Raw genomic sequence first — 25,632 nt, 5'->3', positions numbered from 1 at the left:
AGCTCTTCATTTCACTACTTCATCCCCTGCCCTGGGGCTAGAGAGAAGGCCAGCAGACGACCCAAGCTCCCAGCATCCACAGTGGGCCTCTCACAACCACTTATAATTCTAGTTCCAGGGATGTGGGTACCATCTTCTGGCCTCTGTGGGCACCTGCACACAATTGGTGCACATAAACACACGTAATAAAAATTAAGAAATCTTCAAACTCCTTGGTGACACAGCCTTGCCACCACCTGCCTGTGGCTCTTAGCATGTCCTCCACCCTCTCTCTCCCACAGCTATGGTCACCCTGTGACAAGAGCTTCGCTCTCTTTGCCAGCCCTCTGTGCCTGCTGCTCCCTCCAGGGCCTTGCAAAACTCCTGGCCTCTTGTCAGATCTCAGCTCAACAGAAGCCTTCTCGTGGCAGCCTCCTGAACAGCCTGGTCTCTGTGTCTCTCCACTCGTCTTCACAGCCTCACTCACTGTGTTCTCTTCTAAGCATCCCTGGTAGGGCTCGTGGCAGCATGTCCCATCTGTATTCCACCTTGGAGCCAAATGAATGAATGAATGATAAATGGTGAATAAGCAAATGATGGGTAAACCCATGATAGATGAATGATCAATGTATGCATAATCTACGAATGAGACTGAATAACACATCATCTCTTCTGCCCACTATTTATTTCACAATCTCTTCTCTCATTGGCACCCCCATTTCTCTACAGGCCCATCTCCACTCAGGCTGAGTGTCCCCTACAGTCTAACCAGGGGCACAGTGTGGGTTCTTCAGAAACAGGATGAACAGAGACCCCCAAGGAGAGGCCGAAGGAGCTGTAAATGTGTGCCACCCAGAAACCTTCCCAAGGAACAAAGCTGTAGTGGCAGTGTGTTCCATCCCCAACAGAAGGATCTATGCTCAAGATTTCCCTAGGAATTCCTCCCACCTTCCATCTGCACTCATCATAGGGGTCAACCCCTCAGATAAGTGCAGGCCAGAGAAAGGAGATGGGGGAACCCTGTCAGAGCAGTCACTACTGTGACCGGGACCTTGGGAGCCAGCTCGGATTCCAGCCTACTGCTCTAGTGCAGAATAATCTCTGCTGGGTTCCTGCACCCTCTGTGTCTCCCACATGGAGATCCAGAACTGAGACATGTCTTAGCTTGTTCTGTCCTTTCTCCCCTGACAAAATGGTCAGGAAGGGGGTGGTGGCCTGGGCTCACAGTAGCCTGGAAGCATCCAGAGAGGCCCTGGTAATCAAGGTCCTAGGAGCAGCTGTAGGAGGAGCCCTCGTCCCACTCCAGGAAGCCACCTGCTCACACAAGAAGGACACGGCCCAGCATTGGCAAGAAGCCAAGTATTTTTTTTTTTTTTTTTTTTTTTTTTTTTTTTTTTTTTTTTTTTTTTTGCCAGTAACACAGCAATTTCCCTGAGCTGGGAGTTGGACTCAGAGATCCTGGAGTATGAGCCTGACACAGGCCACCTGCCAGAGTCCCCACAGCAAGAGGCAGGCATGAGCACATAGGATGAGGGCAAGGACAGGGTTCGGGGGTCACGTCACACATGTGCATAACCTATCCCAGTGCACGATTAGTAAGCCTGATGTTCGAGGCCCGGTTCCCAGGAGCAGCTGTCCACAGCTGGAGGGGAGCAAAGACTGCGCTGATATATGAGCTGCAGAGAGAGCAGGAAACATGTTGTGAGTTCCAGACCAGGAGTTTAGTGAAGGTAGGCTACACCATAAGAGACAGCCCTTACAAGGAGCGAGTGACTTCAGTCTCAGACCTCTGAGGAAAGTCTCAACCCCTATGCAGGATCAAACAAGAAAATATCTGGGCTCCGGGATAGCTTTTCCTAAAGGGATATGGACAGGACGGTACAGTGCATCTCCTGCAGCAGGGAAGCAGTCAGAAGACAGCCAGCAGTGCCTGGGCCAATTAGAGCCAACCTTGCTGAGGCTTGTGGGGGAATCTCTACCAACCACAGAGCCATAACAGCCCCAGAAAACTGCACACACTGACCAGGGTGACTGGCTAAGAGACCGCAGATACTGAGTGGCACACACAGCTCTCCTCCGGTGGATGGACAGAAGGACACGGTATGTGTACTGGATACTAAACAAATGCTCTGTGCTAGGTGCTAGGTTTGGGGTTCTACGAATTGGGTGCTGAGCACTGAGTGCTGGGGTAGTGAATGTGGTCAGCATGCTGACCTCCCGGCAAATGCTCGGGCCCCCGACCCCCGCCCCGTGCCTCACCTGCCCAGCCTGAGAAGCTGTCTCTTTGCCTTGGCATAGACCGTGAGGGCTGTACTCTTCAGGAGGCCCCGCATCCAGCACAGGTCATCTGGCATCTCCGGCAGCCACAGCAGCAGCCTGTGGGAGGGGCAATGTCAGCTTCCCGGGGAGCCCTGGGATGGGTCCAGATCAAAGGTAGCCCCTGCATTCCAGGCAAAGCTGGAGAGAGGAGACGGAGGGGTGCCTAGGTGAGCCAAGCTCACCTCAGGGTGGTCCCGGGGGGCACATGCACGGCAGGGTGACCTGAAATAGACTTTGGACTTGTGGTGGGAGGGATGGGCCTTGGGGTCAGCCTCCACAGAGTTCCAGTGGGAAGCCTGGGGCACAAAGGGCAGGATTGGGTTACCTTGGAGGCTACTCTGTTGTGCAGCCTGGGAATTCAGAGAACCCTTCAGAGCCTCAGCTTTCCTCACCTGCCTGTCGTTCCTTATCCTCCTTATCTCCATCCATCCCTCTTCCTGCCCCGTATCATTCATTCATGTGTCCTGCAGAGGCTGGCGCCTCCTCCTGATGCAAATGCCCCGTGTGTGGGTTATAGGAAATAGGGTAGATGCAGTATGCTCTGGGCTGTCTCCAGCAGGCTCATACCATGGAAGAGGCTGGATTTGACATCTCTTCATTTTCATTCCACCAGCCTGCGGTTTTATAAACAGGCAAGTCTCTCAGAAGAAAGGTCTCTTGCAGCTTTGGGCCACTGTTTGCTTCACACCAATGCTGACCTTATCACTAACTCGGGGTAATACAGCAGAGTCCTGGGGCTCTCCATCTAGATTTATTTTTTATAATACTGCATGTGTGCCTGCAGGCCAGAAGAGAGCACCAGATCTCATTATAGATGGTTGTGAGCCACCATGTGGTTGCTGGGAATTGAACTCAGGACCTCTGGAAGTACAGCCAGTGCTCGCAACTGCCAAGACATCTCCCCATCCTCAGCCCCATCATAAACTTCTAAAGAAGAGGGATGTTTCTAGAGACATAGATCTCACACCTGGTGTTGGGGCACATGGCGGGAGTACCAGGTAAAGGAAGTCTTGAGTTCAAGACCTCTCTGGATTACAAGATTAGCAAGATCCTTCCTCGAAGAAAACATCAGATCTCCCTACTGGGACTCTAGGTCTGGATGAAACTCGCTCACCTGACCACAGATTCCGTGTGCCTGGCTCTGGCCACTCCCTCACACCCCACCTCATACAGACAGCAGCTTTCAATACTCCTGCCTTGGGTTCCTCAGATGTGGTTGACTCCCTTCTGCCCCAGCACCTTTGCATACAGTACCCTGCCCACCTGGAAGGCTTTTTTCTCTCCCTTCCCGAATAGACTGTGGCCTATCCTAAAGATGCAGAGGTCATTGCCTGCCTGCCTGGACAAAAAGTTCTGAGTATGGACAGGGCTAGCTCAGTGCTTGTGCAGCTGTCTCCTAGAAGCTAAAAATACATGGGTGACTGTGAGCTGTGTGCTCCACCAGGCCGGAAGCCAGGACCAGCCTGCCACTTGTGCCTGGAGCTAACACCTCTGAAGCTGCTGAGTGAGCAGATGAAGGAGCATGGTCCACTAAGTCAGCAAGGTAGAATGCTCAGCAGGGGGCGCTCAACTACAGCCAGAATGACCTGAAGGAGCCTTGGTTTCAGGAAATTTGCCATGACCCAGAGAGGTCAAGGGAACTGGCCTCCACCGCACAGCCAATCTGAGTTAGACCAGCTGAGAGAGTTGCCAGGGACATCACGTTGTCGAGGAGGCTCTGACCATGGAGCAGAGGGCGGAAGGTCACAGAACAGCCTAGGTTCTGTGTAGCCAGCCACATCACCTGCCTTTGGCAGAGCCTACCCAGGAGCTCTGTGGGCAGGTGGTGTGGGGAAGGCAGGTGCCTGCCAGCTCTAGCCACCCAGCCACCCTCACTGGCCATAAGCCTGCCCCTCTCAGCTCCAGCTACCTCACCTCCGGCTCCGGAAGTAGACATACTCAAAGGGCAGCGTACAGGGCAGTAGCAGGTAGGTCAGTGCCCTCCCTGGCACTGAGCACTGGATACGGGCCCAGAAGTCCCGGTTGCATGCTTTCCTCAGTGCTGCAAGACACGGAGAGGCCAACGGCTCCTTGGTACCCTCAGGCTATGGAGCTGTCTCCCCTAGCCATCCCGGGGTCACCCTGGGGCCACCAAGCACTGGGGTGCCAGGGAGATGCAGATAGTACCCACTCTCAGCATCCCCACACTGATGAAGCCATCGCCACCAGCAGGGGTCGCCCTGTCCATGCCCGTTCAACCCTCTGAGGCCTCTACAGAGGAGCCTAAGATTTAGCGTGGTGAGAGCCCCCTCCAGGAAGAGGTGGAGCCAAGACAAACTTTTAAGTCTCCAGTCTCCTCCTCCCAGGAGAAGTTTGTCATGACGCCTTAGATAAACAAGTGTCCCTAGGCCTTTCTCACAGCAATAGCCTCAGAGCAGCTGGGACATCAGCCTCCACACTGCCAGCTCCCCTTGTTTGCCAGGATAAGCAGGGTGGGAGTGACTGGCACAGATCAAGAGCCAGAAGAGCACCCGAGACTACCGGTAGCTCAGACTGCAGCTCAGGTCTGGCATCAAGGTCTAAGGTTTACAGCCAAGGAGACAACATCCAACTCCTTCTATCCCCTAGTCACAGGAAATGGGTCCCCAGCAGAGCAGCCCTCCAAGGCAATAGGAGGGACCCCAGGGCATCTGAGCATTAGACTCACTCTCGCATTTCCTAACCTAGCCAGTGGCAGTGCGCGGCAGCAGTGACCACGCAGCCACTGATTCCAAATTCAGAAGCCTGGAGACCTAGGGCTCGGTGCAGAGACAAATTAATGCTCTCTCCTTTCCCCTCACTTCCTCAGTGTCCCCACTGTCTCTTCTTGAACCTTCGCCGTCATCTCAAACTCTTTGGCCTCTACCCCCTCCCACGAGCTCCACTGCACCTCCGGGGCTCCCCAGCTGCAGTTTGACTGAGAATGGCCCCCATAGGCTCATTTATTTGAATACTTGCTCCTCGGTTGGTGGAAGTGTTTGGGAAGGATAGGAGGCGTGGCCTTGTTGGAGGAGGTGTGGCACTAGGGGCGGGCTCGAGATTTCAAAAGACCCACACCAGCCCAGTGTGCTCTCTGCCTCCTACTTGCAATTTGAGGTGTAAGTTCTTAGCTATTTCTGCCAGCATCGTGGAACTGTAAGCCAAACCGAACACTTTGATAAGTTGCCTTGGTCATGGTGTTTTCCCACAGCAATAGGAAAGTAATCAAGATACCAGCTCTCTCCTCCTGTCTATCTTCTTTCCAGTCATTATGTCTGCCATGTCACCCAACCACTATACTATAACCTGAGACCTACTGCCCGCCGGCTCAGCCTCTCTAGCCCTAAGGCCTTTGTACAGATGGTGCCTTCTGCCCAAACTCACATCCCCCCACCTTTGACTGGCAGCCCCCACTTGAAGTGTCTCTGGGATGCCAATGCCATCCACGTGTTTGTCTCTCAGCACCTCGATGTGGCCTGGGCACAGACCTGCCTTTCCCAGGCACAGTACCCCAATAGCAGACAGGAAAACCTACTGAGTTCCTTCGCTCAGAGCCTCAGGTTCCACCGCCAGTGAAAATAGTGCCAGACTGCAGTCGGGAGCGAATGACACAGAAAAAGCTCCCGGCCACACTTGACATTTGGGAGGGGCTTGGCAGGTGTGGGTGCTCAGGCAGCCGATTTGGTAGGAGAAGGGGCAGTACCAGCCTCCAGCTCCGGTGACAGCAGCTCAAAGTCCGGCACATCCCTGACCAGCACATTGGGGGTGTCCCGCCAGACAGTCAGGCCATCTTCCCGGCCCTGGCCATGCTCAGTGTCCCTGGGCCCCTCCACAAGGGCTGGAGGCTCCTTAGATACCAGTGACCACAGCACTGGCTCCTTGGTGAGTCCTGGAATGGGTGGGAGAAAGATCTGACGGTTGGTGCGGTGGCAACCTCCAGGGGAAACAGTGTCTTGTCACCCCCATGTCTCAGTGCTCACAGCACCCAGGCTGTAGGATGGGCCCCAGTAAGGTCCTGCCCTGCTGTCCAGCCTGCTCTAGAGTCCCAAAGATGCAGCCCTGTTCTCAAATTCTGTCCTACTCCTTCCTGCTAGCCATGTGAGCCTCAGCCTTTCTGCCTCAGTTTCCCTCTGTAAAGAGAACTTAGGGCCTATTGGCATAAGAGTTAAATGCAGGACTCACTCTGTCCTTGAGTGAGGTGCTGCAGGTTGGGGTGGAGTACAGGAGTGAGGACGGGTCTAGAATTTATAGCCTGAGTTCATCTCTCAGCCTTGCCTTACAGGGTGACAGCCATGCTTTCTAGCTCTGGGGATGATGCACCTCCTGCCAGCTGACATGCGGCTCAGAGCACGCCTCCTTTCTGTCCACCTGACTCTGTCTTCCCATCCCAACCAGACACTCTACAGCTGGTCCCAACCCAGCTCAGCTGTCACCTCCAGGAAGCTCTCTCTGGACACTCTCCCCACCTCAGGCCAAGATGAAACCTTTCTCTGCCCCAGCTCATCTCTGGAACTCCCTCTGTCACCCGCCCTCAGACCCCATCTCTATCACCCTGCCCCACTCTTTGGAAGCCACAAGGAGAGCAGGCACTAAGGTCCCAGGGTTCAAGCACAGAGAGGCTGAGTCCACCTGACACCATCCCGTTGCTACCCTCTGTCACCTACCCCGCCTCTCCAGGAACCTCAGGGCATCCAGGTAACCTTGTCTGCAAAAATCAGCCACCACCTGGGACACATGAAACAGAGGGAGAGGGCAGCACGTGGGGTTCTCTAGCAACAAGCCGTGGGCTGGAGACCTGTCAGCAAGTGGACTCGACCCCAGCCCAGCCTGCTACCCCAGTGACCCTGTGCAGGGCTCAGGAACCCCCAGAGACCTGATACTGATCAGGGAGACCCAGAGTCTGCTCTTAGTACTGATCTGCTCCCAACATCCCCTCCCACCGGCCAGTTCACTCCTTACCTAGAGCTCAGGCACTTCCCTCCCTCTGAGACATCCCTCTGGCAGACATGGTGACAAGACCTGGGTCAGGTCATGTGTGTCTCCGCCTGGCTCTCCACAAGCCCACGGCAGCCCTTTCCTTCCTCCTCCACAGGGGATGGAGTGGAAGTGGAGCTCAGAGAACAGCTCTATGGAGTCATCTCTCCCCTTCCACCTTTAAGTTGGTTCCTGGACTCAAACTCAGTCCCTAGGCTTACACTGCAGGTGTCTTTACCTGCTGAGCCATCTCACTCTGTGTGCGTGTGCATGTGTGTGTGTGTGTGTGTGTGTGTGTTTGTGTGCTGGCTGAAGTCTTGGGAGCTCGCTGTAAAGACCATGCTGGACTAACAGCAAATCTTGGCTCTGGCAGTTGGACTGTGTGACTGAGTCAGTGGCTTAACCAGCCTGAGCCTGTGTCCTCTGAGAAATGAAATTCCATAGGGGCTGGAGGGCGTAGTGGCACACACCTTTCACCCAGCACTTGGGAGACAGAGACAGGCAGAACTCTGTGAGTTTGAGGCTAGCCTGGTCTGCATGGTGAGTTCCAGGCCAGCCAGCGCTACATAGTAAGACTCTGTCTCCAAAACCAAAAACTAACGAGTTACTGAAGAGATGGCTCAGCAGTTAAATGCACTGGCTGCTCCTGTGGAGGAGTATATAGTTCAATTTCCAGCATCCATGTTGGGTGGCTCACAACTGCCTATTGATTCCAGTTCCAGAGGTCCAGTGACCTCTTCTGGCCTCTTTGGGTACTGCATTCACATGCACAGATACACTCACACACACACACACACACACACACACACACACACACACATGCATGCACATGAGTAAATAAACAAACAAACAAATAAACAAATAAAATCTAGAAAAAGAAATGGAACTAACTACTTCTGCTCACGGAGTCTGCCAGCTGAGCACAGGCCATGGCCAGGCCCTAGCCCTCACCCAGGAAGGGGCAGAAGAGCTGGAACCCACCTGAGCTCAGGTTTCTGTTCCAGGGCTTGTATGACTTGAAGCTGGGCAGTAACTGAGGCTGAGGGGGGAGGTCGTGGGCAAGGACCATACAAGGTGACCTACCTCAGGCTTCGGGGGGAAAAGGGATATAAACCCCATATAGAAGTTGCTGATAGAGATCTGCAAATTGGCATTGAGGATGGTTAGCTCATGCAGACTGGGCGAGATGCTCTGGGGACAGATGTCCACTGTCCCGTGGAAGGGAGAGACGGTGATTGTGGTGGGAGAATCGGAGAAGGGCAGGTTGTTGCTCAGGGCCCCATCAATGTATCTCTGGAAGGAAGGGAGGTGTTGGGCCACAGCATCTCCCCCACACCCTCATCATGTTGGCTACTGTCCGTTATTCCCTTCCAGCCCAGGGGCTGAGACTCTTGACACACAGTAGGTGCTTCACCAAGGCGTGGCACCCTCACTCTTATCTCCACCTCTGGACAAACCCTTGTCTTAGCTGCCCGGAGCACAGAGTGGGATGCAGACAGGGGCCCTCCCGAACAAACTCACCTCCCCTCTGAACACCGGGGGGATCGTCCCACAGTACAAGGGGAAGTACAAGGTGCAGATCAAAGCCTGGAAGACAAGATTATCATCCTTGCTCAGTGCTCCACACCTGCTCTTGTGCTCAGACGAAGAACAGACTGAATGCACGCCTCCGTCGTCTCTCTGCAGAGGGCACCCTCGCTGCCTAGAGACTGCAAGCGGAATGTCCCCTAATAGACAAACCAAGGCACCAGTACCAACTCCCATGCACGCCCTGGGTCTGGCAAGAAGGGGATACCAAAAACCAGTGTCTCCCCAAAGAGTGTTCTCAGAAGTGAGCCAAACAGATGCTCCTCTGAGAAGGAATGCCAGGTTCTTCCTCCCCACAGAGATGGCATCTCCTAGTAAGAGCCCTGACAAGTACTACGGGGTGGGGGTGGGAGGGAGATGCTTTCACTTATAGGTTGATCACGTGACCACATGGCACTGGCCTCGCGCTGTAAAGGGATGTGCTCCCAGATGCTTAGCACCAACCCTGGGGTCTCACCTGCTCACAGACACATGCAGAATGTGATGAGCAAGGACAGCTCCAGCATGGTCAACCATGCTGGGGGGCAGGGCTGGGCAAACACTGCAGACCTAGGGCTCCATGTTCAGGGAACACGGACAACCCTAAAGGGCACTCCCCATACTGTCCTGGCTCTGAGGGTTTGAGATGTGAGTGAGCCCCTCCTTCCCACAGATGGGCGCAGTCGATGGCAGCTGAGACTCACTGACTACCTCGTATGGGCTGTCCAGGTAAGCAAACCAGGACAGGCTCTGAGGTTCCTCCCTGGGCATGAGACCACAGCAAGGGACACCTCATCAGAGACACACTGACACCTGGACACCTGTGTTCCAGCAGCTGCTGACTCAAGCTGCCCCAGTGTGGGATAGAGGGTACCAAGATGAGGCTGAGCATAGGTGGCCCTCGGTGCCAGGAACAGAGGCCATGACAGGAAGGGTGGGTGGAGCTACACTGAGGAATGCTAGGGCTCTTAATGCTGGGCTGAGGCCTTTCAATATGGAGACCCTTATCCCTTCCAAGCTTTCCACTCTGGCCCTGCCCTTCTTTCCTTATACCCCAAGCCAGTCCCTGTCAGGTCAACACTGCCTTGGTCTCCTGATTGAGCTTAGCATAGGCCCTTTCCTACCCCGCTCCCAGAAGGTGTGCTCCTTGGGTACCAGCCCTGAGAAGGCAAGGTTTCTCATCTGTGCAAAATCATAGCATACAACAGTACCCACACATAACAGAGGCTCAGTAAACGTTTTACTCTGGCAATCAAAAGCACTTGGAAGATGGGGAGAGTGGGTGGGTGGGTGGGGCAGGGCAGAGCTGCCCTAGGGGTCCTGGCTGTGGAAGCTGACTACCCCTCAGTCTGCCCCAGGAGGGAGCACCTCAGGTTCCTCTTCATACCATCCCCTAGAGATCCTTGAACTCGGGCCGGTCTTGGATACAGTCTAGCTCCTGCCGCACCCCCTCCCACACACAGGTGGTCATCCACGGGAACCCCTCAGCTCACTCTATTATTCGATGGGCTATGCTCCTCCAGCCCCAGGTCCCCACCCAGCACCAGCTCACCTGGATGAGCTCATCCCGAGTGGCAAAATCAGTGATTATGTAGTTCTGGCCGTCATACCATCGGGTAACGGAGACCCCCAGCCTCTGGCTGGCCAGGATGTGGCAGTTGTCAGGGAGCGTGTCCTGCAGCTGTTTCTTGATGTGCTCAATGGGTCCATAGGCCGGATGGAAGATGCCCAGGCTCAGCCGCTCCAGGTGCTTTACCATGGCCAGGAGATTGGAGCAACAGAAGTCTGCAGGGTGGGAGGGACTAAGGTTTCAGTAACCACCTGCACTCTTAGCCCCATCTCCACCCGAACCCCTCAACGGTCCTCCTGGGAGTCAGTTCTTAACATCTCTACCCATCCTGGTGGCCAGTACTCCCAAGGGCCCTTAGGGATAATATCCCAAATCTAAAGCCAGGACCCCATGTTTGAAGATAGAAGTGACTACAGCCCTCAGGTTCAGAGGCTGCATGTAAAGCCACATTGCCAGGTTGAGCTTCCTGCAGGGGTCCCTGGACCCCAAGATGTCCCTCAAGCACCTGCTGACTTGCTGCAGATGATGGCCACAGCGGCGAGAGCGCCTGAAGAGGAGCCATAGATGCGACGGGCGCCCTGGAGGAGATGAGGAGCGCGCTGGCGCAGACACTGGGTGGCGCCCACGTGGTAGAGGCCCAGGTAGCCCGCGCCTGAGAAGGACAGGTTCCAGCCGCCCTCTGCCTCCAGGAAGTTCATACTAGGGCTCTTGGGATGCGGGGCTGCAGACACCTCAGTCTGGATATAGCGCTGGAACAGGAAGGACCGAGTGCTGAGCCCCAGTGGGCTGGGACCAGGCTGGGTTGGGGATCGAGTTCCGAGAGGCACAGCAGGGAGGGCCCCGCCCTAGGCTGAGTCATCTGTGACTGCAGCAAGTGAGGGGCTGGCACGGCCACCCTCTCCACAGCTGTGCCTAGGATCATTACAAGGTGCAGGCACCCTGACCTGGCCCATACACCCACCCTGTTCCAGATTGCAGACGCCTAACCTCTTGGTGTCTGCATTTCGAAAGAGGCAATGAGGCACACTCTGGAAGAACAGAGCCTGATCCCCAGGGCCTAACCTGTGAGGCCAGGAGTTGGGGTGGGGGCAGCAAGACTCTGTGGAAGGCTAGAGGCCTGGGATCTGGGCTCAGCAGATCCTCAACAGTGCCTCCAGATGCATGAACTCCCCTCACTGCAGTCACCACGAAGTCGCCTAGCAGGGACCAGGCTCACAGGTGCACATGTCAGAACAGGGAAGATGAGACGTATAGCCAAGCCATCACATGGAAGTCAGACCAGGCATGTCATGAGGGGCAGCATGCCAAGACGAGGAAGGCAGCAGCAGTGTGTGAGGTGGTGAGCAAAAAGGACCCCAGTAAAACAAACAAACAAACAAACAAATGGGGTGAGGGGAACCTGGTAGGACCCACACTGTGTGTCAGAGGAGCATAGCAACACACTGCCCTTTGTAATCATTTCCCCAGTAGGATCTGTGTCCCAGCCTGCTGGCTCATCCTGTAAAAGGGCTGCCAACCCTGCCCACCGGGTTCCACCCCCAGCATCCCCACGGAGGAAGCAGAGTTTTGACTCCTGTAGGTTGGTTGTCCTCTGACCTCACACATGCCAATGTACACACACACACAAAGATAAAGAAATGTTATTTAAATGTAAACATCACTCTATGATGTGATAACAATATTAACTGTCAGAAAGGTCACAGTGTCCTAGAGGCTGTGACTCTGGCGAGTGCTGGGCAACAGAGTGGGATGAGATCTCACCGTCCAGGGCTGACAACAGGTGGACGGTGCACAGCAAGGCTAGGCTTGCGAAGGATGCAGTCTCCCTCCATCACCCCCCACCCCCAGCATTCAGGGTGGGGCATGAGGCCTTCAGGACTCCCATAACTCCCCTTCAGGGCAAGGAGCACCTGGAGGCTTGTTTCCTTGGCAGTGAGATTCTGAGGATCCGGTGAGGCTGGAGGGCGAAGGTTAAGGTCACATCTTTGCTACTGCGCACTGTTGGGCCGGACACAGCCTAAAGAGGTTCCTTTCTGCTTAAGGAATCCACTCAGGTAAAGCCGGGTCCTGTTTTCACCGCAGAAAGGATTTAAGAACCAGACAGAATGAAGCAAACTTAATGAGTTTGTTAAGCGTTGAGAGAGTCGTGGAAGAAGAGGATGGTGTGCACGCAAAGCAAGAGAGGGAGAACTTTCTAAAAAAACATTTAGTTTGTGTGTGTGTGTGTGTGTGTGTGTGTGTGCGCGCGCGCGCGCGCGCACTCACGCTCTGAGAAGACAGCCTGTGGTAGGGAGTTGGTTCTCTCCCTCTACATGTGGGTCTTCGGGATGGAACTCAGATTGTCAGGCCTGGCCATGGGCACCTTCATCCACTGAGCCATTTGGGGGTCTCCCATACCTTGCAGTCTCCAACATTCTGTTTGAGACTTGAGGAAGACGAGCACAAGCTTTGGTGGTGATTTGGCCTTATTAATGACTCCCAGCCAGATTCTGGAGTGAGGAGCTCTTTCCCTTCCATATTTCTTTCATGTCCTCCATCTTTCCTTTTTTTTTTTTTTTTTTTTTTTTTAACTCATGTACTTTCCATTGGTGCTACGCTGAGACCTTCTTGATTGGATCATTTTATTTCTATCACAGCCCGGGGAGATAATTGGGCCAGCCCCATTTTACATCTCAAGCAGCAGAGACCTATACAAGGAATCCAGGATTGCCCAAAAGCAAGGCTTAGTGGGGTAATACAGAAGAGCCTGGAGGAAACAGCCGGTGGAGGAGGGGCCATGGAAACTGGGTTCCCTGCTGCAGGAGAGGGCTGTTGCAGACATGCACAGGTGGATTGAGGGTGAAGGGGCTCCCGCTGTGCCAGTGAAGTGCAGCAGCATTGCTTTTGTCCAACAGAAAAAGATCCACACTCTGGAGAGTGAGACAGGAGGATTGCAGGTCCAAGGCCTGGTTGGGCTACAGAGCAAGGATAAGATCAGCCTTTGTAACTTGTCCTCATCAGCCTTTGTAACCCTGACTAAAAATAAAAAGTAAAAGGGGAGCTGGGGATGTAGCTCAGTGGTGAAATAATTGCCTAGCATGCCCCAGGCCCTGGGCCAAAGTACCCAGGATAGTGGGGTCTGGGAAGGAAGGGGGTTATAATGGGAAAGAAGGTGAAGAAAGGAAGGGGGAAGATAGGAAAGAAAGGGGGAAAGGAGGAGATGGTGTTGAGATCATGAAAGACAGAGCTTCAGGTGACTATAGAGTTAGGAGAGGTGTCAGCTGGGCACATCCCAGATGGCCCTCCACTCAGGCAGGTCTGGGGACACCTCAAATAGACCCTCATAGGTTAAAAACGTCCTAACTAGAAATGTGGTTACATCCCTGGCTGACCAAACCTTGTCGATGGCATCTTTGTTGTCTGTCTAACGGGGGCATAGAGGAGGCCCTAGAAAAGACACCATTGGGACAGTCAAGGCGTGTGTGCCTGGACTGGGACCCCACCACCGTGCTGTGTCGGTTTGTGGGTTCTGATTGCTGTAGTCTGTTTACACGAAGTACGCTTTTCCGGTGGGCATGGTGGAGCGCTCTTAGAATCCTGGCACTTGGGAGGCTGAAGCAGGAGGAGCACCATGAGTTCAAGGCCATGCTGAATGCCAGGCAAACCTGTGCAACGCAGCAAGACATGTCTTCAGCCAAAAAAATTGTGCCTCGTTCCTGGGAGACTGGCTGCAGTATCCGAGAGTGTTAAAGTGGAACCAGAGACCCGTTAATGGAGAGCTGTTTCTTGGTCAAGAGAATGGAATCTCCCTCTGATATGGATAGAGAGACCAAAAGTCTAAGCTACCCGAGACATGAGTTAATTCATTTGGACCAGCCAGTTACCCGGCAAAGAAATCCCCCTCCCCCTGGAGACAGTTCCACCTAACATTGGAGAGAATGGACGAATAAGTATTCTTGTAATGAGATGATGCCTTTTCCTTCCCAGCATCCTTGTTTTGGCACACTAGCTGGAGAGCCACCATGAGCTCCTGAGGGACCTGGTTACTGCTTTCTCTTCTTTCTGTCTCTTTGTTTTGGATCCACACAGAGTGTGAGTGTACTGTCTCTGGTATTTCCGGCTTTGTCACTTTCTCCCAAGGTACTTCCCTTTTGCCATGGAGTTCCTTGCCACCTCCCTTTGCTTCACTCACAAGCACAGGGCTTTGATCTTCATCTTTCTCCTCCAGACAGACACTGAGATTTACAGCTTGCCTACCCTGAGGTCTTGCTTTTAAATTACAGCAAAATTCTCCTCAGGATTCCTTTGGGGCATTCTTAAATTCTTTTGATGTGCTTGAGAACCCTGATAGAGAATTCCCAACCCCCCCCCCCCCCCAGTAACATGTGACACTTAATATGCAGTGTCATAAGAGCACCCCATTTCTGGTCATAAGAAATTTCTGGTCATCAGAGCAAAAACTGATGGGGCTGGAGAGATGGCTCAGAGGCTAAGAGCACTGGCTGCTCTTCCAGAGGACCAGAGTTCAATTCCCAGCAACCACGTGGTGGTTCACAACCATCTATAATGAGATCTGGTGCCCTCTTCTGGCCTGCAGGCATACATGCAGGCAGAATACTGTATATATAATAAATAATGTCTTTAAAAAATGTAGAGACTGAACATTCTCACATTAGTCTCCAAGGGCTCTGCAAAGAAACACTGTTCTCCCAGCTCTGTCCCGGGAGATATGGGGGTAGAAATGGCAGGAGAGACTATGGCAGGGCCCATGAACAGGAAGGAGTGTATCTGAGGGAATCCAGCAGGGCCAGGCAGTGGGGAGGGACTCTAAAGAAAGTGACCTCAGTGAGCCCAGCTGACCAGGCAATCTTGCCCATGGTGGGAAGAACTGAGGGAGCTATGCGGAGGATATCTGTTTGGAGATCACTGTATCTAGAGCAGACTGCTGTGAACATCATAGTGGCATGGTGTCATAGCTCATAGTCAGAGTTCATAGTGTCACTAAAGCCAGTAAGCTGGTGTCAGGCAAGGAGGAAGATGAAGAGACCATGACCAGTGAGGCAAACATCTTCATACTGCCTCTCAGTTTCTGGACCCTCTCCCCTAGATGCTGTACCTGGCTACAGTGGCAGGGTTTCCCAAAAGCACTCTGCCCAAGACCTAGGACCCTGTGGCACAATAGTCTCAAAAGCTATCACTGGGACTTGAGGTAGCTCCCTGACACTCTGGGCCCCAGATCCCCTACATGTGATGTAGGCTAGGGAGCTGCACCAAGGCTTTCCACACACAATGTCCCTGGGATGCCTTGTGTCAACAGCCATCTTTCACCCTTCCATGGAGGAACACCTAGGTGGTCCATGGCTGCTCCAGGACGCATTGGGAAAGATGGGTAAGGAAATTACACTCATGGCAAGCAAGCAAAAAAACAAAACAAAAAAAAAAAAAAAACAAAACAACAACAACAAAAACATGTGCATGAAACACTCTCTCTACAGTGGAGACTGCCATAGTGTAGACACCATCCCAGGGCCTTATGGCTCCCCTGACGTGTCCAGAGTCCACCACAGAGCCGGGTGCACAGGAGAAGACTGGGAAGTATGTGAATCCAAGCAGGCAAGGAGTTCGCTATGAGGTCACCAAGGAGAACTGCAGCTGACCTTGGTGGCTGTCTCCTAATGACTAAGATGTTCTTCTGTGGTGGGACACGCTGAAAGCTGCAGCTAGGCTGTTCCCACTGTATCAGAAACGGAGGCACGGGTGGAGGTTGGAGAGATGGCTCAGGGGTCAAGACACTGGCTGTTCATACAGAGGACCTGGGGTTGGTCCCAGCAGCCACAGGAGGTTTACAAACCGAGTTTCAGGGATCTGATGACCTCTCCTGGCCTCCACGGGTACTTACTAGGCATACTCATGTTGTACAGACATACATGCAGAAAAGACATCCAGGCATGTAAAAAAAAATTTTTTTTTAATAAAAGAAGAAGCTGAACAAATAGTGGTATACACCTTTAATCCTAGCACTTAGGAGACAGGCGCAGATGAATCTCTGTGAGTTCAAGGCCAGCCTGGTTTTTAAAGTGAGTCCAGGACAGCCAAGGCTACACAGAGAAACCCTGCCTCAGAAAAAAAAAAAAAAAAAAAAAAAAAAAGAAAAAGAAGGAGAAGGAGAAGAGAAACTGAGGCACAAGGCATTCTCCCACACCTGTGCACTAGTGAAGGAAACTTGACCACATTTAAAAAACATATGCATATGGCTGTGAACTCCTCATAGGACCTTTATGGAGGGCTGTGGGAATAAAGACCCTAAAAAGAGACTAATCCCACCATAAGTGGAAGGAAAAGAAATGGTCACCTTATCCAATGAATATGCTACCCATCTTATGAATGCTCATAGTATCCCCCCATCTGTCTGTCTCCTCTGAACCGCCCCCCGACCCCCGTGAAACCTGAGCTCGCTGACAGCAGAGCCAATTTCCCTTGGCTCCCTCGTGCCAAGGCGAAAGCAAGTCCCTTGCCACACTTACACAGGCATCTTCCCAACTCCTTCCTCCAGCTCCTAACTCCCTCCTCCTGTGTGCCCAGCCTTTTGCCTCTCACCTGGCAGCTGCAGCCACCTCCAGCTATCTCTAGGTCATCCCATTCCCGCTTTCAGCAAGATGGCTCTGGTCCCAGTTTCACAAACTTCCCCACCTCCTACCATTGCCACACTGCAGAGGGAAAACCTGAAAACTGTCTTCAAGGGCTGACAGTTGCCCTTCAGTGGTTCTGGACCTTTCTACCTACCTACCTTCCTTCCTACCTACCTACCTACCTGCCTGCCCACCTACATCACCGACAGCCAGCAACAAGCCTTCCAAACAGAAGCAGAGGCACAGAACAAAGAGCAGTTCAACCCCTGAAGGGGATGGATCAGCAAACTAAAACAGAACCAACTCTGGTATGACAGACTGTCAGATAGTGGTGGCTGGGGAGGAGCCCCGCACGAATCAGATGGGGTGGTAGAAGCCCCAGAGTACTGTACAGCTGTGAAATGCTGCCTTTTGGTGGGGTTAGGGGTTTTTTGTTTGTTTGCTTGCTTGCTTGCTTGGGTTTGTTTTGGTTTGCGTTGGTTTGGTTTTTGGTCTCACTATGGAGCCCTGGCTGGCCTGGAATTCTCTTTAAGTCCAGGCTGGCCTCGAACTCTTGGTGATCCTCCTGCCTCAGCCTCTGAGTGCTGGGATTGCAGGTGTGTGCCACCATTTCCAGTTTAAGTTCCTGGTTTCTATCAACAGGGTATTCAGGATGTAATAATAAACCTTTGTGCTTCTGGGGGTACTTCTTCCCTTCTGGGCCCCTTCCATTAGCATGGGTCCTTTAAGAGTCTGTTCCCCAGGCTCCTGAGAGTTCACAAGGCTTAGCTTTGTAGACAGGAGGAGGACCCTCTGCCCCCAGCTTGCTCTACCCACTTCGAAGCCATGTACCCTCAGCTCTATGTCTATGATAAAGTTGTCTATGTGCATTCTTTTTTTTCTTTTCTTTTTTAAATGTATTTATTTTTATTATTAGTTACATTTTATTAACTCTGTATCCCGCTCCCTTATTCCCTCCCAATCCCACCCTCCCTCTCTCATCTCCTCCCTGCCCCTTTCCAAGTCCAATGATTGGGGAGGACCTCCTTCTTTTTCTTCTGACCCTGTTTTATCAGGTATCTTCAGGACTGGCTACAAAGTCCTCCTCTGTGGTCTAGCAGGACTGCTCCTCCCTTGGGGGGTGGGGAGGTCAAAGAGCCTGCCATTGAGTTCCTGTCAGAAATAGTTCCTGTCTGTGTGCATTCTAACACCAGCTCTTTCTACGTAGTGACTTGGGGACATCGTCGGCTGATCCATGCCTTTTGGGGACATCATCAACTGATCCATGCCTCCGTTTACTCTTGCAGTGGAAATAACTGGCTGCTTCTTCCACAGACAGATGCTGAAGATGAGCAAGTTCATGCAGTCCAGATGTTGGAATAGCCCAGCACAGGTGACCCTGCTTTCCACAAGCTCAGCTCCCTTGTTCTGATGACATGAACAGATCACCAGCAGGGTAAGCCATGTACCAGCAGGAACTGAGGCTGTGAGCATGGGTACAAAGCTAATATTTTAGAGGGAGGACAGAGGGTCTGCTTACCTGGGTACTCTCACCTCTCACCTGGCCCAAGGTCAGCACACTCCTGAACCATATGGGACAGGTCAAACCATCGATTATTCACACAGCGTGGGTGTTTATGGGGCCTTAGTTGCTCCTGAATCTAAGGCCATGACCTTGCATCAGGAACTGAGTAGCCTGACTCACCTGGGCAGCCCACCCCCTCAGCTACAGGTGACCACAGGAGACTTGCAGCTAGCACAGCACCACCTACTCCCACAGGTGTGTGTGTGCCTAGACTCAGGAAGATACCCATCTGGACCCCGGAGAGCAGCCACTAAGGGCTTGGGTCATCAACCCCCTCAGAGCTGCAGCCAGGGGATGGCCTTTTCCTTGTGGAATGGGTGGGACCATGAAACCCTCCCTCCAGGTGTGGATTCAGCAGGGGGCTGAACACGCAGGCCCCCAACACCTGTAGGCCATCCTGCACCCAGTGGAGCCTTTGAGTCTGTACAGCCAAATGTGGGAGTCTAATGCCACCTCCAAGCAGAAACCCCACCCTCACGGGTCACCACAGTGAGAACCTGCACCTCCTTTATGGACGCTCGCTTCTGTTGACGTAGCCAGAGTCTCAGCGGTAAGAGCTTGGCAGAGCTAAAGCTGCTGTACAGATGCCTGACATCCAGGGCTTTTCCACCCCAGACCCTCTGCCCTTGACCTGAGTTAGTCTCTTCTTCTTTTAGAGAAGCCAGAGTAACTGAATTGGAGACAGTTCCACAGAAATAGAATTCAGGACTTGGGGCAGGCTTGAACTCGGTGGTAGACTGTTTTGCACAAACAGAAGATTTAGAAAGTATAAGGAGAAAACTGTTTTGTGATCCCTTAGTTTTGTTTTTGTTTTTTTTTTTAATATATTGAATTGTTTAAAATAATGTATTCAAAACTCCCTGAAGGCAGGTGTGGTGGTGCACCCACCCCCATCATGCCTGTACTCAGGAAGCTGAAGCAGGAGGATGCCCAAAGATATGTGAGCCCCTGAGTTCATCCCCAGCACGTCCTCCCCCACCCCCAAAGCACACATTAAGAATCCAAATGTTGTATGTTATTTTAAGTTACCTAGCCACGTTAAAAGGCTAAAAAGAAATTGGAAAAAAAAAAGTGAGGTGACTTTCAACGATACAGCGTCTTTGTTGATATAACAAAATTCTCCTTATACTCCTAAACCTTAGGGTTGTGCAGAACATCCTGATTCAGAGGCCCAATTTTCAACAGCCACAGTGGGGGCGGGGGGGGGAGAGAAATCAAACTCTGATGAAGCCATAAGGACAGCTCAGTAGGTAAATGTGCTCAATACTCGAGTGTCCAGACTGGATCTTAGAAACCACATGAAAGCCTGAGCTGCAGGCAGAGACAAGGGGCAAGCTGGCTAGCCAGGCTAACTGAATTGGCAGGCTCTGGGTTCAGTGAGGCCCCACCTCAACACATAAGCTAGAGGCCGATGGATGAACACACACCTAACATCAGCCTCTGGCCTCCACACACACATGTGGACATGCACAGCCACACATACGGAAACATACCTACACACACACACACACACACACACACACACACACACATACACATACACTCCCGCCCCAACTCCAGCTGATTATCTCTATTCTACTTCCTTCCTTCCCCTGGCCCTGTCCTCTGGACACCCTCCCCTCTTCTCCCTTACAGGTCTCTGCATCACCCCCACTCTTTCTGTGGGCTCAGCAAGGGTCCTGGCCCCTCATTCAGCTAAGCAGGCCTGGCGGTCCACTCCACAGAAAAACATCTCCACATGTCGTTTTCCCGAACCTAACCTCTCATCCCCAGCCCACCATCTGCTCAGGGCAGACTCTGGTATCACTGACCACCAAGCGTCTCAATGCCCTACTCCTGTGAACAGGGACTGGCAGGACCTCCCTCACGGCTCTACCACAGCTTTAGAAAGGTTGGCTCTGGTGGGTAAAGGCACTTACTACCAAGCCTGAGGACCCGAGTTCGATTCCCCAAGACCCCACAATGTAGGAGAGAACCAACTCCCGAATGCTGTCCTCTGACCTCCATGAGTGGGTACATACACACAGAGGCACTCATACATACGAATTAAAATGGAAAGGCATATATGAGTAGGAAAGGGTAGCATGTGTAGAGAGAATGCTCTGCCTGGTCCTAGCGTGTCTTTCAGCCTGCTGTCTTCCACCACTCCTAACCCAGGGTAGAGAGGCTCTGAACATCTGCATGGTTCTTAGCCAGGGGAATCAATCCAGAAAACCTGGGAGACAGGAGCCTGTCAATCACCGCTTTGATCACTGTTCATAATGAGCTGGAGCTGTCAGCTGGTCCCACTGTAGCCCCAGAGAGGGAGGGGAAGGTCTGAAAGTGAAATGGCTCCCAGTAGAGCCCTAAGGGCCCTGAAGGCCTCTGCTTCAACTCTACTCTCCAGGAGGTCCTGGGAATGTTGGCATTTGGTGCTTTTCACGGGGAGGGGAGTCGAGCACTCATGATGTGGAGGATGGACAGATGGAGAGGCGGTGTGTATGTGTTACCTTCCTGGCCACGTGTGCAGAGAGGGGACGTGTGGGCCTGCAGAGGTGGAGGCTGAGGGGCCAAGCTCAGGGTCGGAAGAGCTGCAGCGGTGCCAGAGCTGGGAGTTGGTGTCAGCTTACTAAAATGAGGACCAAAAAAAAGGGGGGGGCAGGATGCCCTGGAGAGCTCAGGCTAGCCTCCAAGCTGTCGTATAGGGTGCTGAGCCACAGAGGGAATGCTCTGCTGAGGTCCCCTGAGGACCTCCTGGGAGGTTCCCTTCTCATTCCCACTGATCCCTCTCGAGGAGGACAAGGAACCCCTCTGCCCACTGTACCCTGAAGCCCCAAGGTGCACAGCCTCGAGGCCATCACAGAAGTGAATATGGGGCAGGCAAGGGGTCTGTGACATTGGAGATGCTAATGTAGGAAGTTCCAACATCCACCTGGCTCCCCTAAGTGAGCCAGACGAGTGGGAAGTGACCAGCGCCGACCATCGGAAGAGTGGGCCCTGTGACAGCTGGCCTGGCTCCCACAGCCTGAGCCATGCCCCATACCCCTTCCAGGACCTAGGCACTCACTCCACCCACATCCCAACCTAGAATGTCTCCTGTCACCTTGAACTCAAGCCAGGAACGCCGGCAGCCAGCCCAGTCACTGCCAGGGTAAAGGCTGGTAGGCCATCACGCCACTGTGCCCAGAACAGCTGCCTCTTCGGGTCACACAGAGGCTCAGAATTCGGCTTGGCCTGCCTTCTTTGTTCAGTTGCCCCTGCCTTACTCTCATAGTGATCTGGAGTTGCTGGTCCCTGTGACAGATCTGAACCCATTCAGGTCACCCTGACAAAGACCATGCTCCATTCTCCATATGGAAGGGAGAAAAGCCTCTTCAGGGCTGGGGTAGGTGCTCAGCCCTCTGCAGGCCTGTTGCTCAGGACTGGGCAGCCAGACTCTGTGGCCCTGTAGGGTAAAGGGGTGCCCCTGGGAACCAGGATGGCCAGGGGGCAGAATCCTTAGAAGGTGGGAGGTGCCGGGCTTAAAATGATCTGGGTAGCTGCTCAAGCCACACCCAGGACAGATGGCCCAGAGAGCAGGCAAGGAGGACCCCAGAGGACAGAAAGGAGCAGTTGAGGAATAAGGGCAGGGACTGGAAACCATGGCCTCTTCATCTCCCACCTGAGAGAAGTCCTGCAGTTGGCTGCCCTGGGTTCTTGATTTTTTTTTTTTTTGCACCCACTCACTGTTGGTCTCTGTCTTTGTCTCTGACTCTCTCTCTCTCTCTCTCTCTCTCTCTCTCTCTCTCTCTCTCTCTCTCTGTGTGTGTGTGTGTGTGTGTGTATAGACAATTCTCTTTGATCCCATACTGTCCTCAACCTTCTGGCCCTCCAGCCTCCACTTCCCAAGTGCTGACATTAAAGTATGTGTCACCACGCCCACTTTCCCTTCTCTGGCTAGAGCCCTTTCTCCCACTCAGGGATCCAGAAATGCAAACTCCACTCCTAGGCTATGTCTACACCCTTCTCTGATACACCAACAAAGAACACCCACATTATCCAGCCCAGCAGGTGGTGGCGCGCACCTATAATCCCAGCACTCAGGAGGCAGGGGCAGGCGGATCTCTATCGACAGAGTTCCAGCACAGCCAGGGCTACACAGAGAAACCCTGTCTCAAAAAACCAACAAGCAAACAAACAAACAAAAAGCACCCACTTAATTCTATATTCTCTACCCAAGAGCATTTTTGTTGTTATTAATTATCCCCACAAATCATAAAAAAAATACATTATGGTTTTAAATATGGCAAATCCTTAGATTCCAAGGTTGCAGAGAGACGGGTGCTGATCCAGGCCTGGCTTCTAACTCTTATATGACCTTCAGCAAGCTGGGTCCCTGATCTCTGGCTCAATGCAAATACCCAGGAGACCAGGGCCCTGTGGCTCCTGCCTCTCTGGTTACAGAGATACCCCACTGCAGGGCTATTTCTGAAGGCAGTACCCAGCCAAGAATTCCAAGCCAGTGGCATAGCACTGCCCGTTACTCTTCATTTGGGGCAGCTGTTTGTGTCCTGTGCAGAATGGCCTGGTGCCTCACATCTGCCCTTTTCACTAGGTCAGCCTGAACTGTGTCCCATCAGACAGCATGGCTATTCCTACTCCACCTACCTGTGGGGACAGTCCCAGCTCCTCATTCAGTTGCAGTGATTTGCAACCAGGATCCCACAGCCTGATCCACAGTTGGCCTGGTTACCACACCAGAAATGATGAGTCAAGCCCTTAACCTATCCTTCATTCCTTAACTGGGGGTGGGGGGGTGGGGAAATGATTCTTCTCTCTGTCTCTGGTTTCTCTCAGGGTTTCTCTGTGTAGCCCCGGCTGTCCTGGAACTCGCTGTGTAAACCAGGCTGGCCTTGAACTCAAGAGATCCACCTGCCTCTGCCTCCCAAGTGCTAAAACTAAAGCCATACGCTGGTAACACCAGGCTAGGAGGCGTGATCTTAATGCTGGTTTCACCTCTAAAGCGTCTTCAGAGGAAGCCGGTTTCCTTCCTCATTAGTGATCCCAAATCACTTTGCAATGACATATAATGGACAGGGCTGGAGACGTATGAGTAGTTCAGTGGGAAGAGTGTTTGCCTAGTATGAACCTTGGCTCGATCACCAGCACCCAATAAACCAGGAATGGAAGCTAACAACTGCAGTGCCAGCTCTCTGGTGGTGGAGGCAAGAACATTAGAAGTTCAACGTCGTTTCAGCTGCACAGTGGGTTCAAGGCCAGCCTGTACTGCCTGAGATCCCTCTAAAAATTGTGAACTACTGTTCCTGTGTCTGGGGGGGGGGGTCTCCATTGCAGAACTGGAGATGCTAGTTCATTTCAACACACTTTGTGCTTTGGAGCTGCGTGTGGTGGTGTATGCCTGTGCAGGTAGAGGTAGAGACAGACCTGTAGCTCAGAGCCAGTCTGGACCATGAAACAAGACTCTTTCTCAAAATAAAAATTTTTAAAAAGAAAAAGAAATAATGTTCCAAGCTGACATGATAACACACATCTGCAACCCCCAGACACAAGGTGGGGAGGGGCAGGCGTTGGAGGAGAGCCTGGCCGGCTGGTGAGGCACTGGCTACTTAAAAAGAACAAAAAGTTGGGTGTGGTGACCCATGCCTGTGATCCCAGTATTTGGGAGGCTGAGGCAGAAAGATTGCCCCGAGTGTGAGGCCAGCCTGGGCGACATAACCAGACCCTGTTTCAAACAAGATGAGACAATAAAAAAGGGAAGGAAGGAAGGAAGCGATGAAAATAGGACAGGGGGAAAGGGAGGAAGAGAGGAAGGAAGGAAAGAAGAGAGAAGGAAGGTAAAGAGAAGAGAGGGTCTGGAGAGATGGCTTAATGGAACAGTGCTGGCTGCTCTTCCAGAAGACCTTTGTTTAGTTTCCAGCTCCCACATGGCACCTCCCTGCCAGGGGATCTAATGCAGCACATAAAATAAGATCTAATGCAGTACATAAAATAAGATGAAAGATAGAATGATAGAGGGAAGAGATAATGAACTTCATGTACCTGGGCAGGGCTTCAGACACAATAGTCCCCATCTGCTGGGTTCCACACCAGGGAGGCTCAGGTATCCAACCGGTACCCTAGAAATGTAGATATTCTGGGCATCACTTGCCAAGCTTGGTCTCACTTTACAGGTTTCGGAAACTGAGCCCAGCAAGGTTACCTACCTGGCCAGCTCAAAGCAAGCATGCCACCAAAACAGCCCCATCTGGGTCTGTCTGGCCCCTTGGCTCAACTTAGTAATAACGTCAGGAGAAAGAAGAGATGGACCATTCTGTTGGTGCACTTTTTAAACTATTTTATTTTCATTTCTTAATACCTCTTCCTCCCTTCCCTACCCCAACCCTTGCCAACACCCCAACACCAGGTAGGAGAGAAGGAACATTAGTGGGGTATCTTAGTCTACTTCCTGCTTGTTAGGGTCATCAGGTTCCTTGGGGCAAGTCTAATCTTCATTTCAGGGTATCTCCAACTTCTTCTCCTCCAACTGCATCAACAGCAACCAGGAGCAGCGGGGCAGAGAAGTACCAGCCAACTTCTTTCTTCTCAGAGCCTCCTTCCTCTCTTTGGGCCCTGGCATTTATTCCCTCTCCAGAGTCCTCAGATTTAAACTGTCTGCAGCTGGCAAAGAGCCCCGCTCAGAGCCCGCATGAGGCAAATACTTTGCTGCTGTGGCCCATCTGAATCAGCTCCATATCCCACACCTGGGAACAAAACAAAACCATGTTTACATCCACAACGTATGGATCTAGCCAAAATTGTGCAGCGAAAGAAAATGATAATAATAATAATAATAATAATAATAATAATAATAATAAATTAAATTTAAAAAAATACAGTGGGAAAGAGGAGGTAGTTTTACCAGGACAGTAATAGAGAAACAGGTTGCATAGAAAGAACACAGGTGAAGCCAGGAAATGAGAAGGAGCCAGAAGGTTAGAAAAGATTGCTAGGCTTAGTTTGAAGCAGAGCTGAGCAATTCACAGGCAGAGAGAAAAGCCAGATTAAATAAGTTAGTTGGGGGAGGTGTTTGAGCCAGA

The 25,632-nt window shown here is 52.4% G+C and overlaps 1 protein-coding gene and 1 long non-coding RNA gene across 3 annotated transcripts in view; one reads left to right on the top strand and one right to left on the bottom strand.

Moving 5' to 3' along the window:
* Positions 1 to 1,362: 1,362 nt before the first annotated feature.
* Positions 1,363 to 11,119, bottom strand: Pnpla5 (patatin like phospholipase domain containing 5). Its single transcript, XM_021630898.2, has 9 exons — positions 10,911 to 11,119; positions 10,388 to 10,620; positions 8,791 to 8,856; positions 8,353 to 8,562; positions 6,960 to 7,020; positions 5,999 to 6,184; positions 4,213 to 4,339; positions 2,239 to 2,355; positions 1,363 to 1,655 (listed from the first exon to the last, which is right to left on the bottom strand). The coding sequence occupies exons 1-9, from the start codon at positions 11,101 to 11,103 to the stop codon at positions 1,556 to 1,558; spliced, it is 1,293 nt and encodes a 430-aa protein (XP_021486573.1). The 5' UTR covers positions 11,104 to 11,119; the 3' UTR covers positions 1,363 to 1,555.
* The window catches only part of LOC132655995 (uncharacterized), a 30,405-nt gene continuing 6,725 nt past the window's right edge, over positions 1,953 to 25,632 (top strand). For both annotated transcript variants that reach the window (XR_009593950.1, XR_009593951.1), the window contains exons 1-2: positions 1,953 to 2,079; positions 18,328 to 18,448. This is a non-coding gene — a long non-coding RNA (uncharacterized LOC132655995). The remainder of the gene's footprint in view (positions 2,080 to 18,327; positions 18,449 to 25,632) is intronic.

Source organism: Meriones unguiculatus, chromosome 8 (assembly GCF_030254825.1).
Source record: "Meriones unguiculatus strain TT.TT164.6M chromosome 8, Bangor_MerUng_6.1, whole genome shotgun sequence".
NCBI classification, from domain to species: Eukaryota; Metazoa; Chordata; class Mammalia; order Rodentia; family Muridae; genus Meriones; species Meriones unguiculatus.
Note: the sequence above shows the minus strand (reverse complement) of the source record. Positions and strands in the feature narration are given on the sequence as shown.

Coding starts and splice junctions, on each gene's coding strand:
- Pnpla5 (XM_021630898.2), bottom strand. CDS start 11,103: ATGAACTTCCTGGAGGCAGAGGGCGGCTGGAACCTGTCCTTCTCAGGC. Junction 6,185..6,959: donor GAGGTTCCTGGAGAGGCGGG/GTAGGTGACAGA, acceptor CACCCATTCCAG/GACTCACCAAGGAGCCAGTG. Junction 2,356..4,212: donor GTCTACTTCCGGAGCCGGAG/GTGAGGTAGCTG, acceptor CCCCTCCCACAG/GCTGCTGCTGTGGCTGCCGG.